Genomic DNA, 18,918 nt, shown 5'->3' on the forward strand with positions numbered 1-18,918 from the left:
GTTAGTACTACTACTAGTTAGTATAGCTATACATTTTAAATGAAGTAGCACAGGAGAGGTCAAAACAGATTCAGTAGTTTATTATATACTAGTTACAATATTTCAATATCCCAGAGTTGAATTGCAAAATATCTCAAGATTATTGCTACAGACACATTTAAAAATGTTATTTCACATCCGTGCACCACAATAGTATGTCAAAATTTAATAATACTTCAACTTTTTAAAATTTTTCTTTTAGTTTCCGTAAAAAAATTTTCATGGCAATTACTTTTTTGTAAAACTGAATATTTTACCATTGTATTGTTCTCTTTAAGCTACCTAAAAATGTTTAATAACTATATTTTTTTATATTTTATAGGAAATTATTTGGTTTCATGTATTCATTTATTTCAAATCCATTAATAAAACCAAAAAATAATAATAAAAATTACAATCTATAATCAACTAAGTATTTGAATTACAAACCTGGAATCTATCTGCCTTTTAACACACAGATTGCACATTGCTAAATGGTATACTTCATCACAACCAATATGTATATATTTAGCTGTCCTATGAATAGAAAGAACTTGTCGCAACATTTCTTGTATTACACTTAAAGAATTTGAATTTGAAGGACAAATCTCTTGAGGGAATTCATCAACTTCTCGTAAATATCGAAATTCTTCTAGTTTTAGTACAAATTCCAGGTGTCCAAATGTTTGAACCAATGGTATCACTTCCATACCCAAGTCATGACACCATGAAAGAAAGTTCATCACCTGTAAATACATATAATTAATAATAACAATAGTAATTGAAAATAAATGATAATCAAAATATTTAACAAATAAGTAAATATAATTAATAAACATTTTTTAAAACTCTGAACCTTTTTAAAAATAAGTAAAACTAAATTTAACAAATACTGAGTTTTATAATGCACTTCCTAACATTTTACTTTTTCTTGTGGCAACCATGATTAAACAACTTTAAAAATTGACCGAAAATGTCAGAAAGCAATTTAAAATCTGTATTTATCAAATTTTGTTTGATTTGTCATTTGAAAACTTTGCTGTTTCAAATAATTGCCATTGACTGATATATTACTGACAAACCACTTCAATTTATAATTGATTCGATTATAAGTAAGATACGATGTGTAAGGAAAGAAATTAAAATAATGTAGTAATCATCTTCTTAGCAAGTATGATGTGTGTTAGGATTTTAAGGATTGAGGATACTTAAAAGAAAATTCTATATTTTTCATTACACAATTCCATGAAAATATACATCTTAACGGCACTCTACATGCAATTTATTTATTTGAATAATAAAAAAAATTGCCATTTTATAGTCTTTAATAAGATATAATATCCTCCCTGCATGAAGATACTTTAACAACTATTAGAAGCCTGTGCATCAATAAAATGTACATATATTTATTTATACTATAAAAAAGAAGACATTTCTCAGTAATACTAAGATAATCAACATTTGATTCATTGACCTAATTAAAATTAATATTTGATAGTGATCTAGAAAAAGGGATCAAAAATTAAGTTTTTTTTTTTAATTTTCCTCAGACATTGAACAAAAATGATCATTTAGCATAAAAAATCATCATACTACCAGATTATTAAAAAAATGGCTTTGGTTTTATTTATTCTAAAAGATAGGTTAATAAGTTCCCAATAATCGTATTTTTAACTCCCTATGACATACTGAAAAATTTATTTACAAATAAAATGTTAAGACAATATTTTGAATGAAAGTTTATCATTTTAAAATCAAAGTATTGTAATAAGAATGTTTTATTCATTGCTTGGTAAACCATCTAAATTTAGGGTAGCCCTAAAAAAAATCTGAAAAGGACATTTTTAAAAATTTCACTACCTATTGAAACTGTTAGTATTTCCTTTATTTTCTATCAGTCTGTCAAACAGACTCATACTGTCAACAGAGAGTGTATATAGAAAATCCCTCCTTAAACAATCTGGTTCCTGGAAAGTTGTAAATTAAATCCTTAGCTTTGCACAACAATATTGTGAAAGATACAACTGCAGAAAGATCCTCCTTCATTGAACTTTTTAGATGAAATTACAGAATTTATTTGAACAATTGAATTCTAGATTGCATAAAAACAGAGTTATATAGTTGTAGAATTGAAACTACCCATTCTTTGTTCTTCTTTGGCTATCTACATTCAGGCTGGCACATATTTCCCGCATATGCCACTTTGATCAATATTGACTTTTGAAATGAACTGAGTATTTGAGTTCTTCTATTACTTTAGGTAACATATCAGGGTAGTCTTCAGTGGTTGAAATAATTGCATCAGCAGCTTCATACAGCATTTTTATAAGTGTAATCTGACCTACTAATATTGCAATATTTTAACATTAATAATCTGAAATTTCTAATTTAATGTTGGGTAATCTGACTGCTAAATTGTTTAGAAAACTTTTTGAAGATCAGAAGTACACCTTAAAGAGGAGAAGTTTCATCTTTTGTACTATTTTAACATCTGAAATATTTACAATACTTTGCATTATTTGTCATAGTTATAAATACTTATCACATTTGGTAGTTAATTTGTTTCTATTTCCATATTAGACAGACGTTCACAAGTTCTAATTATTTTTGACAACATTTGTGTTGCATTTATTTTTTTTCAAATTCTAATCCTTATTTCTCATTACATTACAGTTAAATGTGATAATTTACATTTTGTGGCTATTTCGTTTAATTTCATACTGGATTTTCTTAAATTAAAAATTTAATATCTTTCTTCTTAAATAATTGCTTTCCTTGATGAATTTATTGATGTCCTTTTTTATTCTTATGTCATTAAGAACTTAAAATGCCTTTAAATATGTTTTAATTATTTTAACCCAACAATTTATTCAATGAAATTTAATAATTTAATGAATATAAACTAGTAAAATGGTAACTTAAAACTCTGTAACAATGCAAAAATACAGTAATGGAAATCTTTGATTAAAATATTAAGGAAAATATTGAAAAAAGGTTTACTGAGCAGGTTGGACAACATATCAAAATAGATTTGAAAGATCCTTATTGTTGATCTTTAAAACCAGGTTCTTGTAAAACTTTTGAATTGGGATATAGAATAAAGAGAAGCGAGATGTTAAAGCAGTTCTGCAATCAAAGATTATTCAGCCCAAAGGAAGGTACATGTTTTTGATTAAAAGACCTGATTAAGTCTGTGTAACAATACACAGAAAACAAAAAGTCATTTATTTTTTTAATAAATTAAGGGGTTTGTTGCACTTGGCTGTTATAGAAAGCAGGTATAGATCAACCAACCATAAATTAGTAGTCTATTGTATCTACTTTATTTGTTACAGCAGACATTATACTCAAATTTTATTTATTTCTATAAATAATCTATGGAATACTTTAAGACAAGTCTTAATTGATTTTAGGAACAATCCAAATTTCAATGAAGCTTCAGTTATGTGCTTAGTTTTATTTTTAGTAATTATTTTTGGACTCAGAAATGTACTCTTCCATGTATACAAAAAAAGTTAATGTCGTTCACTCAGCAGATTAAATGCTGAACTTTTAAACAGCAGGAATAGAGAAAAATTCATAAAAAAATATTTAAGAAGAACAAATTTACAGTTTACTTAACTTTTGTTTGGAATAAGAAGGGCTGGCTAGACCTGAGAAATATTCTTCACATTCCTGGAATCTTTAATGACCACTGCCTTAATTATTTTGTGGACTCACTTTTAAGAAAAAAAATATTAGGAGATGAAAAAATGTTCACTTAGAAAGAGTAAAAACTTCTTTGTAATCAGATTAACAGGTTATGCGCTGATAGTGAGAGTTTGTAAAAAAATAATAAGTTATTACTTTAATTGAATTAATTTTTGCAATACAAATGCCTCTACTTATGTAGCTAGTCTAGTCTTCAGATTAAGAAATGTACAAATAATTAAAAATACATCTTAGTACAATAAATTTATTATGTTATTTTTTTTACACTACCATTTTAGATCTTCTTGCCAAGTATGTACTGAGATTCTGGTTTTTCAGAACGTGAAGGACAGGAAGAACAGGAAGTATATAATTTTTATGGTCACGATTTCATCATGACAATGCATCATTAGTCAATTAAAGTATGCTTTTAATTTGGAAGGAGCTCAAATGGGTAGCCAATAATTCTTGGCTGAGGACATCTCAGCCACAATATTACTGCCCTGGAATTTTATAGGTACTGAAATTTTCACGATTAGATCAAACTAGCATTTAGGCTAAGCTTAGGCTTAATGCTGTATATAATATATACAGAACTTACTTGTTGCTGACTGTAAGCATTTTTTGCTGAAATGTTTTTTAGAATACCATGGTATGGGAACATGTCTTCATATTCAACCAGTAAAGCATTGCACCCTGCTTTAGCTAATAATGGCAATAAGTGACGAAGGTAGCTAAGTTTTGGAGGGGCTCCCTTCAAATCCAGGTGAACTATTTTCAGCATTGGTTTATCTGTGCAAAAATAAAAATAACACAATTAATAAATAAATCCATGTAAATGTATATAAGCTATTAAAATATTATTATTTAATTGTATAATTTATATCATTATATTTAAATTAATTAAATGTTAGAAATAACATAACAAAAGAGGAAAACTTACTTTTTGGTTAGGTTGGGTGGTTATAATGCTCAAGAAATTAAATATTAGAATCATTCTTTATGTTATTGGAGAGTTGCCTTTTTAATTCTTTTTTTTTAATGATTGGCTTTTCTTTGTTATTTGAATATTAAGATCTTTGTTTAACATTTTTTTGACCTAAATGTCATAGTGCATCTTTCAATTATTATTCATTCTATTAAAAATATTTTTCAAGTTAAGTAAAAGAGATTAGGAAATAAGAAAATCATAGGGTAGATTGAAATTAAATCTAATTTAATCTTTTTGGGTCTGTATGAATACAATTATTTACTTTCCATAAATTGTGCAAGTTTTATAGAAATATTCAATTTTTAAAATTGTAAGGAAAACAGATTTGAGAATATAGGAATCTATCCATAAATTCTATGATACAAATAATAAAGCATGGGTATTTAGTGTAATGCTCAACCGTTTTCATATTTAATTAATTCTAGCTTCAATCCTCACCAAGGGTTTAATATTTATTAATCACTTTAAAAAACAGATTTGAGAATATAGGAATCTATCCATAAATTCTATGATACAAATAATAAAGCATGGGTATTTAGTGTAATGCTCAACCGTTTTCATATTTAATTAATTCTAGCTTCAATCCTCACCAAGGGTTTAATATTTATTAATCACTTTATCCCCAAATCATGTAAAAAGATGAGTTCTGTAACTGATAATTCATCAAAGGTATGAGTAAATAAATGGATCAAATTTTATTTAAATATTACATTAGATCAAACTAATAAATTTGAAAGTTTTCAGAGGATTGAAATAAAATGAATTATTGAATGCTAATTAAATTTTTACTTTAAATTGTCAGTTATATCTTACTTGGTGACTGCTCCTGTACTAGGGCATTATATTTAATTAGTATAAGTATTCAGATCTAGTCTCTGCTTTAATTAGAATATCAGTTTTAAGGTATACAAATAAAAATAATGTCAGAGAAACTGATTATTGATGGTTAACCTGGTGGTAAGGTACAGTATCTAATAAAGGACATTATGTTCAGCAATGGATACTGTTGAGAATAATAACAAACCATTACAAAAACTGTTACATAATAATAAAAATATGTATAATTGAATTATATTTTAACATTTTGTTAACAACTGGATTGAAAAAAATATTTTATTCTATATTTAGTAATCAATGAGTCCTTGATTTCGTGAATAAATGAGAATCTAGTTAAACAACACACATACTTGACTAAGTATGGATGGTGTTTATTAATCTCAGAAATCTCATGATTATCATTGTAATTCAACCCATAAGTAAACTGACTTTAGATTCAACATAACATCAAAAACATCATCTTGGAAACAGATTTCCATAAGTTTAAAAAACAAGACACAATTTTTAGAATTTGTTTTAAAAAAATAATTATATTTTGTCCCTTGGAGCTGCATATTTTTGTTTTTTATTAAATTTAACTTATTATCTGTTCAATTTATAAAACACAAAGTAAAATTTTATCTTCTTAATTTTTTCCCAAATTATTCAATTATTTCTAAAAAAATTTCAATTACAGTCATTGATGAGAAATGAATTTTTGTTGCATGAGAAGGTGCAATAAGCAATAAATATTTCTATGATATTTATAAATAACATTAAAAAACCAAACTGAAACTGGATAGCCAATCCTAAGTAGTTTAATGTTATAAAAAATTGACATTTACTGGCTCTTGAATCTAGGACCATTGATTTAAATCATTAAGACTAATCGCCAAACTTCATTGCACATTGATAACATCTTGTTTCACCTGAAGGTTGTGGGTTTTTTTTAGGCATTACATTCAACTTTATTCCTGTACTTTATAAGAGATTCTCCAAGAGAGAAGGATCTGAGAATAGAGACAATATAAAAACCGCAAGGAAGTATTAGGTTATAAGGACATTTCAGTATATTTATGCAACTGTATATAAGACATTATTTACTTCTATCAGTGACTAACTAGATAACAATTAACCCATAGCTAAATGTAGAGTGAATATAAAGATGATCTTCCATCGCCTTCTTTTCTAAGACAAATACAATAGTACACATTAGCATGTGATGGCAAATAAAACGCAGATGATATTTAATTCTATTATCTGTGATTCTACAGATATCACTGTAAATAATCTGTACAATATCAGTCATGTAAAATTCAGTTCTTTATTAGTTAAAGTCATAAAAGTTCTCACATACAAATAATACCTTATGAAAATTAAATAGCAGAAATTATAAGAGAAATCTAAACAAGTAAATTGTAAAATATACTTTTAAAAAACTTCAAATCTAAACAAAAGCTTTCTTAGCATTTACTTACAAGAAGTAAAAATAAATTATCCACTGTTAGAATTCAAAGATGACTGTTACGAAAGCTGATGACTGTTATGAAAGCTTCTAGTAAATACAAATTCTTGGAAATAGAAAGGAATCATATTTTTGGAACTTATAGACATTTACTAAAAAAAAAACTGCTATACCTTCTGGCATTATTTGTACAACTTGGTGCAGTATTCTTGATTCAACTCCATCACCTTCTTTATCACCAACTTCAGATACTAATTCTGTCAACCAGGAACTGTCTTGAATAATTGAATTATTAATAGCTGAAATTATTATGATGAAAACAAAAGCAAATGATAATAAAATAGAAGTTCTTTTTGGAGTTAATCTGAAAGGTATCATTTTAAATTACACTTGTAAAATTTTTTTCAGCTACACAGATTTTGAGTTGATCTAACTTCTCTGACAGAATTCATTATGTTCAGTTTTCTAAGTGAATATATTCGCAATACTTTCTATTTGATAAAAACGTATTCATTCTGAAAAAAAAATTATTAGATAGACAACAATTATTAAAAAGTGTAATTAAAAATAAAATTAAATATTAAATTTAGGAATATTTGAAACTTGTAGCAATAATATATAGTTGCGGTTTATAAAAATGTTAAACAACTAAATTAATCTATAATTACATTATTTATTTTAATATATATATATAATAAAATTAGAATATTATAAAAAGAAAGTTTAAACTATAATTCGTCCCTGTGATTAAACCTATGATTAATTTTGATTATTTTAATTCAATATTCATTTGAACTTTTTTATAAATTAAATTTAAAAAGTCTTTAAAATTATGCAACAAACTTAATATTTATTTACTTTCATAATTATTATTCCACAGTGAAATCAAACAGAAAACTAAGTGTACTACTGACGTTTATTTGTTTATTATCAGATATAAGACTATGGTTAACCTCCTGACAAGGCTTAATCTTTATTAATTGAATCCTTTATACTAACTATTCCACTCTTTATTATTGATGTGTTTTATGTAAAACACTTATATCTGAGTGTATGTATGCACATGGGAGTGTAAGTGTCTCTCTCTCTCTCTTGTATGTGTAAGTGTGTATGTGTGTGTGTGTGTGTGTGTGTGTGTGTGTGTGTGTGTGTGTTACAGATGATAGAATATTAAAAAATTATAAAAAAAGTAATAACTATTCTTTTCTACTGTTGCAAATTATTTAAAATGAATATTATGGCTATGATGTGTTATGTAATATTGTGTTAGTTAAGAAACCATACGATCAATAAGTTTTAACAGTAAAGTCTTTCTCATCAGAGAAGCCTAGTAACTAAAGGCTGAAGTTTCTTGTTTGGTTTTAAAACACAAGTAATATATTGCATTATACATATATGAAAATGAGATCAAGTAAGGTTATTTATATATATATATATATATATATATATATATATATATATATATATATATATATATAAAATATGTTAAATTTCTATATATTATTTCCCCATGTAAATAATTGTGAATAAACATTCATATTTCCAAGTCGATCTATTCCTCTCTCTCTTTCACACCCTCTCTCTACATTTTTATGTGTGTTGTTTGTGGGTGTTGATAACAGAGAGAATGATGTTACTTTTTATAAAGAACATTTAGAAAATTCAAGATAAGAAATAGAAAATATTTTCAAAAACTTAATTCACAATAATTTTAAGTTTCTTACTACTGTTTCATTTAAAATTATATTTGTAATAAGTTATTTGACAGAAGAATAAAAACTACATATATCTTAATATTTTGTAGTTTTATTACATGATTGTAAAATTTTAGGAATAAATTTTCAATATTCATAATAAGCATTATGTATGTTTTTTCCTTAATAATTTCTCCACATAATCTGGAACCTGTCTGAGGAATATGGAAACGGAATTTTTTCGCATATGAAAAATGCCATGCTTGACTGGGATCTGAACATGGGACATCCAGATGAAGTGCCAAGAACCCCTACACCATGGAGATAGGCAAAGTGGTATTATTTATTTAACAGTCCTATTAAGGAACTAAGGATACATAACCTGAAAGGAAACAGGAAACATTGCTGAATACAGCATTTGATTCTCATGAATGGGAAGTGTCCGGTGCAAAGCCTGCTAGTAAAAATGAGGAATGAACTGGTTTTTTTGAAGTCTTAACTGAGCTGAATATGATGTCATAAATATGTTTGTAGTCATGTAATTAGGTGTGATATTCAACACTTTACTCACCACATGGACTAGCCATTTGATGAATGCTACTACTCTCATAAACTGTCTGTACTTCCTCTTTTCCTTTAAGTGTTGTACATACTACACATCAATAATAAAGAGTGGAATAGTTAGTATAAACGATACAATTAATAAAGATTAAGCCTTGTCAGGAGGTTAACCATAGTCTTATATCAATCTTATATCTGATAATAAACAAATAAACATTAGCAGTACACTTAGCTTTCTGTTTGATTTCACTGTGGAATAATAATTATGAAAGTAAATAAATATTAAGTTTGTTAATTTTAAAGACTTTTTAAAATTAAATTTATAAATAAGTTCAAATGAATATTGAATTAAAAAAGCAAGATTAAAATAACAGGGACAAATTATAGTTTAAAATTACTTTTTATAATATTCTAATTTTATTTCTTATTATAGATTAAAAAAATAAAATTCATTCATATGACCTATATTACATTTATCTGATGATATAATCATTTTATAAGGATTAATTATCAAATTAATTAGTACACTATTTTATTATTAACATTATCCAATAAATTTTTATTTGATATCTTTATATTGCATGTACTGATATCATTTATATTTTTTATAGTTATAAAAAATAAGGTAATAATTTTTTTGTACTTATAAATAGTAAACTAAAATATTACAAATTGAGGAAGTTTTTTTGTTTTTAAAAAAAGTAACATCAAATTAATTAAATCCAGAATAGCAGTTTGCAAAACGAACATAACAGTTTTAAAGGATGAAGGTCATGGGTTAGAAAGCCATTTATGTAGCGGATTTTGTTCTTGTGACGAATATAAATTCAAACAATGATTGTTCTCTCGAAACAACTTAACAAATAAAAATATTTTTTAATAGTTTACACGGTAATTAAGAAATAATAATTTCATAGCATATTTTTATGTTTATAAGATTTTTTGGATAAGAGGAAAGTCATTTCCTCTTTCTTATTTATTTTTCTAATTTCCTTTCACCAAGTACCTGTCTTTAAATTAGATTACACGATTCTCTATTGTAAATGCCTAAGTTTCAAAGTGAAGAAAATAGCTGTAAAAATTGTATATGTGCTATATCACTCTATTGAGTAACATTTTTTAATCTATTTCAAAATAGAGAAAATATTCTCAATTCGAAATGTATGTATATATTAAACCTAACGATTTTGTTATACGTAAACATCTTATTCAAGAATAAATACCATCCTATTTCTTGTCGTCCGTAATAATATATTTCTTTTGGACCCAAATATCTACAATCTGTTCTCTCGGAACAATGAAAAGATATGTTGAATGTCCATATACAGAGTGTATCAAGAAGTTTTTCTGGGACTTTCATAACCTATTCTACTCGTGAAAATAATGGAAAAATTCTCACAAACATATGTCCTATAATGCTTCGTTTGAGAGTTACGGATAGTGAAAGATTTCGCTCGGATGTCAGACACCCCGGTAAATTTAGGCTGTATTGAAATTTTTACGACGTTAATCAAGGAACTAAATTAGTGATTACTTATGCCGTTTGACCTGAAAAAACGAATAAAATAGGTCACAGAACGGTTCTGTATATGCAGTAGTATTTGAGAAATCTGGAGTTAAAACCAGTAAATTGGGGTGAAAACCCTGTTTTTATGTTTGACGTACAATAACTTTGTAATAAAACAAAAAAAATCTTTAAACAAAACTTGTAGGGAATTTAATTCTGAAGAAAACTGTATAAGGTGAATTGAATAAAACAAAGAAAAGGTAGAAAAAATTGAATTTTATTTAGAAATAGTACCTTACTACATTTGTTAGGAAAGTACTTATTTAATATAACCAAAAACTAAATTCTTTTTTGATGTTGTGAAAAATTTGTAAAACAATACTTTGCAAAAAAACAACAAAAAACTGGAAATTACACAATTGTAAAATCAATTACAGAAATACGAGGGATTATTTTTTCAAGGTCCGATCGGTTTCGAAATAAAAACCCGCGCAAAAATTGGATGAACCTTTGCGTAGATGTGTTGCGCAGCGTCTCTAGTATGGCCTTCATTCACACCACATCACTTTGTTTAGTTCTGAACACGTAAACATGTCTACAACAATAGCATCTCCCGCCAAGTGTTTAAGTGCGTGCGGTAATTCGATTTCTTCAGGCTGAGGGGTGTAATGCAGCTCAAATTCAACGACGAATAAGTAATGTGTACGGTGAAACTTCAATGAGTGACAGCAAAGTGCGACAATGGTGCAGGAACTTTAAAGCAGGACATACAGATGTTCATGATGCAGGCGGTCAGGGAAGGAAGCGAGTGTCAACCGATGATCTCGTTGAGCGATTGGATGAACCAATTCGAGAAAATCGTCCGTTCACAATTTCTGCATTGAGTTATTAGTTTCCTGAAATTTCAATGTCAGCTTTCTAGACCATTGTGAGTGAGAGGCTTCAGTACCGCAAACTGTGTGCGAGATGGGTTCCTAAGATTCTGTCCGACCATCACAAAACAATGAGAATGGATGCCTCCCTAACGTTTCTCCAGCGCTTCCACAATGAAGGAGAAGCTTTATTGAACAAACTTGTCACAGGGGACAAGACACGATTCTATTTCGAAACTGAAGAAACAAAAGAATAATCCAAATAGTGGATGCATTCTCATTCTCCCAGTAAACCAAAGAAGTTCAAGCGAACCTTCTCCAACAGAAAGTGTACGGCTACTGTGTTCTGGGACCGGAATGGAGTTCTCTTGGTGGAATTCATGGAACGTGGGACGACCATCACTGCAGCCTCATACTGCGTGACTCTTCAACGTCTACGAAGGGCAATTCAGAATAAGTGGAGAGGAATGTTGTCATCAGGCATTATCTTTTTCATGACAATGCTCGGCCGCACACTGCAGCTGTAACAAAGAAGCTCCTGCAGCGTTTTCGTTGGGAAGTGTTTGATCACCCACCATAAAGCCCGGACTTAGCTCCCTCCGATTTTCACCTCTTTGCTCACATGAAACGTTGGCTAGGAGGACAACATTTTGGCACAGACATCGAGCTGCAGACCAGCGTAGAAACATGGCTGAAAACACAGGCGGCTCCGCGTTCTATGATGAGGGTATTGGAAAGTTGGTACCACGCTACGACAAATGTATAAATCGGAATGGCAGCTATGTAGAGAAATAGCGTAATTATGTAAGTACTTGTTACAAATGAAAAAAAAATTATTTTCACTTTGATTTTAATTTCGTTACCGATCGGACCTTGAAAATAAATAACCCTCGTACATTATTTCTTGAAAAATTTTTATTTCATAGTTGCCAATAAAATAACAACAGCTAATCAACAATACGAAATTCAGTAATAATGTTTAAGTCATTCTGTAAGGTACATTAAGTATATCGAGTACTTTGAACTGTGCTGTCTTGAATACGCTGATATGGTGTTCATTTTGGGTGTGTAATGGTAATGATACAGCTACTGCAGTAGAACATGAATTACGTTTTCCGAATGCCAGGATTCCAGATCCCAAAAGAACTAGCGCGACTTTTTGCAATCTTTGGGAAACAAGTTCACTATCTAGTATTCGTAACAGCGACGAACGATCTGTCCAACACAACTCTGTTATTGATGAAATTATTATCGATGAAGTTCAGCGCAGTTCTAAGCGGATCAGAGTTTCGCATTCAATGGTATGGAGGATACTGAAAACAAGTTAATCCTCATCAAGTTAGTCCTTATCATAAACACCCAGTTCAACAACTATAGCAAGGAGATGGTCCGCTACACCTTAGTTCTGCACCTGGTGGAATATAAATTGACAACTCTACAAGTATGTTGTTTTAACCACGAGACAAATTTCACTCGAGATGGCGTCAACAACTTACGCAATGAGAATTCATGGGTAAAACGAAATCCTCATGAAACTGTGGAACGTTTCAACACAGATTTAACGTCAATGTATGGCTTGGCCTTATTCATAATCAACTGTTCGCACGGTTCATATTACCTGGGTGCTAAAATGATAAGGTCTGTTTGCACTTTCTTCAAGAAAAATTACCGCAGCTGTTTGAATATGTTCCTGTAGCACTGAGACACAAAGTACATTACCAGCACGATGGAAGAGGGCCTTCGCACTTCCCTTGGACCTCCCCAATTCTCTTGGGCCGTTTTCATTCACTAAATCGTCATTTCGCTGAGAAATAGATAAATCATGAAGGTCTACAATCCTGGCCACCAAGATCGCCTGATCTAACACTTTTGGAATTTTGTCTGGGGATGAATGGAAAATGCTATATACAAAATAAAAATACATTCCCTTGAGGAATGTATTTTCGCATTATGGATGCGACTGAGCAACTTAAGGACAGCCCTGAAAAACTAAAAAGAGCAACAAAAGCACTACCGAAGCGTGCCAGTAAATGTGTTGAAAATGATGGACTCATTTTTTAACATTTATTATAAACTGGTACAGAACCTATAATGCACTTTGGTCTATTGTACTGTTTCTAAATAAAATTCATTTTTCTCTAACTTTTCTTTGTTTTACTCAACTTGTCTTATACCATTTTGTTCAGAATTAAATTTTCTAAACGATTTTTTGTGTTTATTACCCAAATAAAGTTATTGTACGTCAAACGTAAAAAACAGCGTTTTTTACCCCAATTTATTGGTTTTAACCCCAGATTTCTCAAATATGGTTCTGGGACCTATTTTATTCGATTTTCAGGTCAAGTATCATAATAAATCACTAATTTAGTATCTTAATTAACGTAATAAAAATTCCAGTGCGACCTCATTTCACCGGGGTGGCTGAAATCCGAGTGAAAACTTTGACTAGCCTAACTTTCAAACGAAGAATTTTAGAACATATGTTTATATGAATTTCTTCCATTATTTTAACGAGTAGAATAACTTTTGAAAGTCCCGGAAAAACTGCGTGATACACTCTTTGAAGAATAGAAAGCCCTTAAGCGATGAACTCCTTTATATTCCGTTTTATTCTGGTTTACACTCTGAAACAACTGCGATGGATGATAATAAAGTGCTACCTTTTTATAGCTTATGAAAAAATTCCATGCCTGACTGGGACTCAAACCCAGAACCTTCAGATAATAGATTGAGAAGCTATTACTCCGCCTACGAGATTGGCTTGCGTAAGAAGATTCACATATCATAAAAAAATAGAAATTTTTTGTTGAACCAATTTCTTTTGTTAATTAGTTATCAGTAATTAACAATGGATAATTTTATCGTAACGGTCTATACTCTGAAGTCATTCTGATATTCAAAGATTTTCACACGAAATTTAACGAAAAGAAGTTGGAAAAATTGTAGTAAAAGTAAATGATAACGTACATGCGTAATATTCATGTGTTAGTGATAATTAACATTTTCTCTGTAACCTTTCATTTATTATATTTTTCAAAACGTTTCTTGTTTCTCGCCATTTATGGTTTACAGAATTCTTTTCATATACCTGGAGTTTGTCTGTAGAAATTAATTGCCTACGCATATTTTGCATTAAAATACAATGTACATACATATATACACACACACACACACACACACACACACAAACGTTTTTGTTTTTTATTTTCCTGTTTAGCCTCTGTAACTACCGAAAGGTATTACTTCAGAGGATGAATGAGGATGATTGTAAATGAAGTTTAGCCTTGTTTAGATTTGTGGTTAATTGAAACCAACCACTAAAGGAGGTTGGCGGTTCCACCTTTGCTCGCGGATAAATTGCTGAAGGACGGCCGCATCCGCATTGGGCGAGGTTTTAAGAAGGTCAGCCGAGGAGCGTTGCTATAGATGTTGCTCTTGGGAGGACTAGAGACCGGCTACCCTGGAACTTAGAGGTCAAGGGGGAAAATTAGCCACTCACAAGCGGCGAGTCAATGTGGCAAAATCCGCATTGTCGGACCGTGTGGGAGTTCCTTGATGCAGTTGCTATTTTCAACCGGTAGGTTACTTAAAGGAAAGACTCCTAACGCACTGCTGTAGGAAGCTAACCTTGAAATATATGGCTGACCATCAGCCAGTTAGGGCACCAAGCGCTTTAATATAGTGGACACGTACTTGCAGGCATTCAGCGATCTAGGCGTAGCAGCGAATTGCTGTCCATACAAAATAAACTTTAGTTTACGGTTGTCATATATATTTTTAGTAGTTGACGGGGTGCGTCTACTCATCTTAGTAAATACATGACATGTCAGCGGTTGGGATACGTAAGCCGGTGGTATATGGCACCGTGCTTAGTCCGCTCACGCTGTTAGGAACGCTGTTAAGCTCTAGGAACTATTTAGAACACTGGTCGAGAACTATTTCGAGGCGCAGTAGCCGTTTATGGCACGGACATTCGGTCTTATGCTTTAGGGCAACCGAATGGTGTGGTGGCGGGAGAAATGCCAAACAAACCAGTCAAATTTTATAATTATTGGAGGACGTGGCTGCAGGACAAAGACCAAATAATTAGGTGATTTTCCTGTGTTTTGGGGAAAACCTGGTTAGGACAGCCCTGTCCAGAAGGGGTTGGCTGCTTAGGTGTCCCGCTACTAGTGATTGGACAGGGACTCCCTTAGTGTTCCGATTGGACTTTGAAGAGGATTGTCCCGGTGAGGGATCCCTTTCCGGTTACTCATTTGAGGCGTGGCGTCAAGGCCGGAGTCCTGGTGGCAGGATCTCTACGAGGTCCCCTCATTACAGGAATGGCGACTAATTAAAGACAGACTCCTGGCTGTCTGGATGAAACGTCAGTTCTAGTCGAGAACTGCCTAGTCGAGGCAGTTTGAGGCGATGGCACTCCCTGGAGCTGTGTTTATGCTTGGTTGCGGGTCCGGCTACAGGAGGGAGGGAAACTGATGAACTAAAAAAAAAAACCCACCAAAGAGCACCGGTATCCACGATTTACTATACAGATCTGCATAAAAGTATATACTACATAAAGGTAAGTTTAAAAAAATAAAATATGATTTAAAAAACCCCAAAACGAGTAATAATTCTATTCTGCTATTTTAAATTTTTGAATTTTGTTTCCGATTAAGAGTTAGTAAATTACTGATTGCAAAAATTAATTATATATAAAGAATAATGTGATAGTTTTTTTTTTTGGTTCCGAATCAATAAAGATAAAATAGATTTTATAAAATAATTACATATAATCATTTTTTATTTTGCTGGAGTTTTTCTGAAGTCGAATTTGCTTATTTATTTAAATGTTTTATTTTAGAAAACAACGAATATTTTATTACAATTATATATTTCAGTTATATATATTAAAAATTAAGATTTTTTTTAAACATTAAATTACTATTTTTTCTTCTTTATTGGTTTCTCTATTTTGTTATAACAATTTTTTTCTTAAGAAAATTATTATCTTTAGTAATTATTTTAAGGAGTAATTTTAGTAATCACTAGATGTATTTTTAATAAGTATAGATATATGTATATATATATAGTCATATCCTATAAAATTATGCATATAATTTCTTCCCGTCTAGCCAGCTGAACCCCCATGTGTTCGTTATCCTCATCGTTGGTGATGACAATAATACTTACATAAATAACAATTGAAGCCTGAAAAGCTGTCTTTGCTTCGTTTCCAGACATAAAAGCTCTGATCCGCTCCTGCTGTAGATCCACTCCTGCTGTAGAAGAACATAATCCTTTTGATTCCCATTTCCATTATCCTAAATAATCTATAACGAGGGAAGGGGTCAAGCTGAAGATCGGACATGTTATAAACCCGTAGTCTATTATTTTTATATCGAAAAACGAAATCAATAACTGTATTAAGTCGTCTTACAAGAGGAAAAATTCACTACTTCACCACCCAAGGATGTTAGAGCTTAGATATATGGCTTCCCTGGGATAACATAAATGTATCCTGAAAATATGAAAGCTACGGTCGGTTGGTTCTCGCGTGATCCTTTTGTAAACGGATATAACAACCACAAGTATTTGCATTTGTAATTACATGTAATTTATATAGGCTGAATACAATTAAAAAAATAGATAAATAAATTCTGTTAATAAAATAAGATATGAAGTTTTTTTTTAAATTTTAGTTTTAATTTTAATAGAAAGAAAAGAAATAAAATTTTATGTGATTGTAATCACACTAATAAAAAATATCAGTAATACACATAAATAGATGGTGATGAATAAAATACAGGTTACGCAGTCTATCAGATAGAATTCAACAGGAAATAAAATTATTATTAAATTTTTAAAATAATATTTGGTTTCCTTTTTGTACGGAAATAAAGCTGCTTAACAAGAAAAGGTCGTTGCACTTTTTTCGTTTAAATTAGTTCAGTAATACGAATTTCGTTTGAGTATATTTTTTCATATAAATACGTTTACCAATACAAATAAGCATTTAAAAAATATGTAAATGAAAAATAAACTCAATATTTTTTTGTAAGAAATTCTTTTATTCATGAATTTTTCATTCTATTATACTAGGTTGATACACAACGAATGGAATTTTTATTATTTTGAATATCTTCCACCTGAAAATATAATTATATGGCTAAAAAAAATTTGTTTTATTATTTATTTCATTAATTTTATCAGTTAAAAATCTTTACTAAACTGATTGGTTTAGAAATAATTTATTTTCCTATATACTTATTAAACGTTTTACTGAAATAAAGCAATTTGATAAAAGCCATTATGACTGAAGTTGAGGGCGGTTAAGAGTGAAACAAAAATGAAATTTCTCAACCATATTTTTAAGTAATAAGTATACATTTAAAGTACTGAAAGTATATTTTGTCTAAGCAAAATTCAATATAAGTTAAAATTGTTTTTATACTTTCGTAGTATTAATTACAATTTTTTGATTAATAATTCAGTAATAAAATTAAAAAAAAAAATTTAAATCAAATATGTAAATAAAGCAGATTTAAAAAAATTATAATTATATCCATAACATTTAAGAATAACTTCGAGTACAGGTTGTAATCACGTTTTTGTATCGATTTCAGAATCTTTTCACTATTTGAGGAAAAAAAAAATTTTAATCATTAAAACTTATCTCTCTTGACCTGACGATCTTCCACCTTTGGTCTCAAAGAAATATGGTCTGATTATTCCTGAGGATGGTATATTACACCATAGGTGACTTCAGTACTGTGAAAAATGTGTTTTACTAATATTAATAGGCAGGCGAAAACGGGCGTTTTTTTTATTCTTATGTTTAGGTAAGTAAAAATGTCTCTCATTAGGAGCTTGTTAATAACATCTAACATCTTCGTTAATATTTATAAGATTCAAAAAAGGTAATAAAGGTCACAATCAAATCTATCAGCATCATAATATCTAGACCACTAATTTTATATAATTGAACGTATAAATCTTCATGAAGAGCCCTTCGAATATGAGTGTTTGACAAATCGAGTGACTGAATGGGCAGAACGTTTGGGCTTCCCTTTGCATTGCAGTTATTATGGCTTCTATGTTTTTATGAGTACTTACACATCTTTGTTTACTTGGAAGTTTTTTGTGCAACGCAGGATCAATTTCTTAAAATATTTTCACCCAAACTTTAGTGGCATGCTTGATGACATCTCATTATTTCGATAGATATTGAAGTAACGTCGAAACCTTTCAGAGTGTTTATGACTTATTTCTTTCAATGATTCATTTATTATACACACAAGCAGGCATGCATGTAAAATTCTATA

General features: G+C 29.9%; 1 protein-coding gene across 2 annotated transcripts in view; it reads right to left on the bottom strand.

Moving 5' to 3' along the window:
- The window catches only part of LOC142333461 (hexosaminidase D-like), a 62,250-nt gene that overhangs the window by 8,010 nt on the left and 35,322 nt on the right, over positions 1-18,918 (bottom strand). For both annotated transcript variants that reach the window (XM_075380648.1, XM_075380658.1), the window contains 3 exons: positions 7,154-7,495; positions 4,310-4,500; positions 469-764 (listed from right to left, as the gene is read on the bottom strand). In XM_075380648.1, coding sequence (XP_075236763.1) covers positions 469-764; positions 4,310-4,500; positions 7,154-7,358 — 692 coding nt within the window. In that variant the 5' untranslated portion in view covers positions 7,359-7,495. The remainder of the gene's footprint in view (positions 1-468; positions 765-4,309; positions 4,501-7,153; positions 7,496-18,918) is intronic.

The sequence above is a fragment of the Lycorma delicatula genome, chromosome 1, assembly GCF_047948215.1.
Source record: "Lycorma delicatula isolate Av1 chromosome 1, ASM4794821v1, whole genome shotgun sequence".
Classification (NCBI taxonomy): domain Eukaryota; kingdom Metazoa; phylum Arthropoda; class Insecta; order Hemiptera; family Fulgoridae; genus Lycorma; species Lycorma delicatula.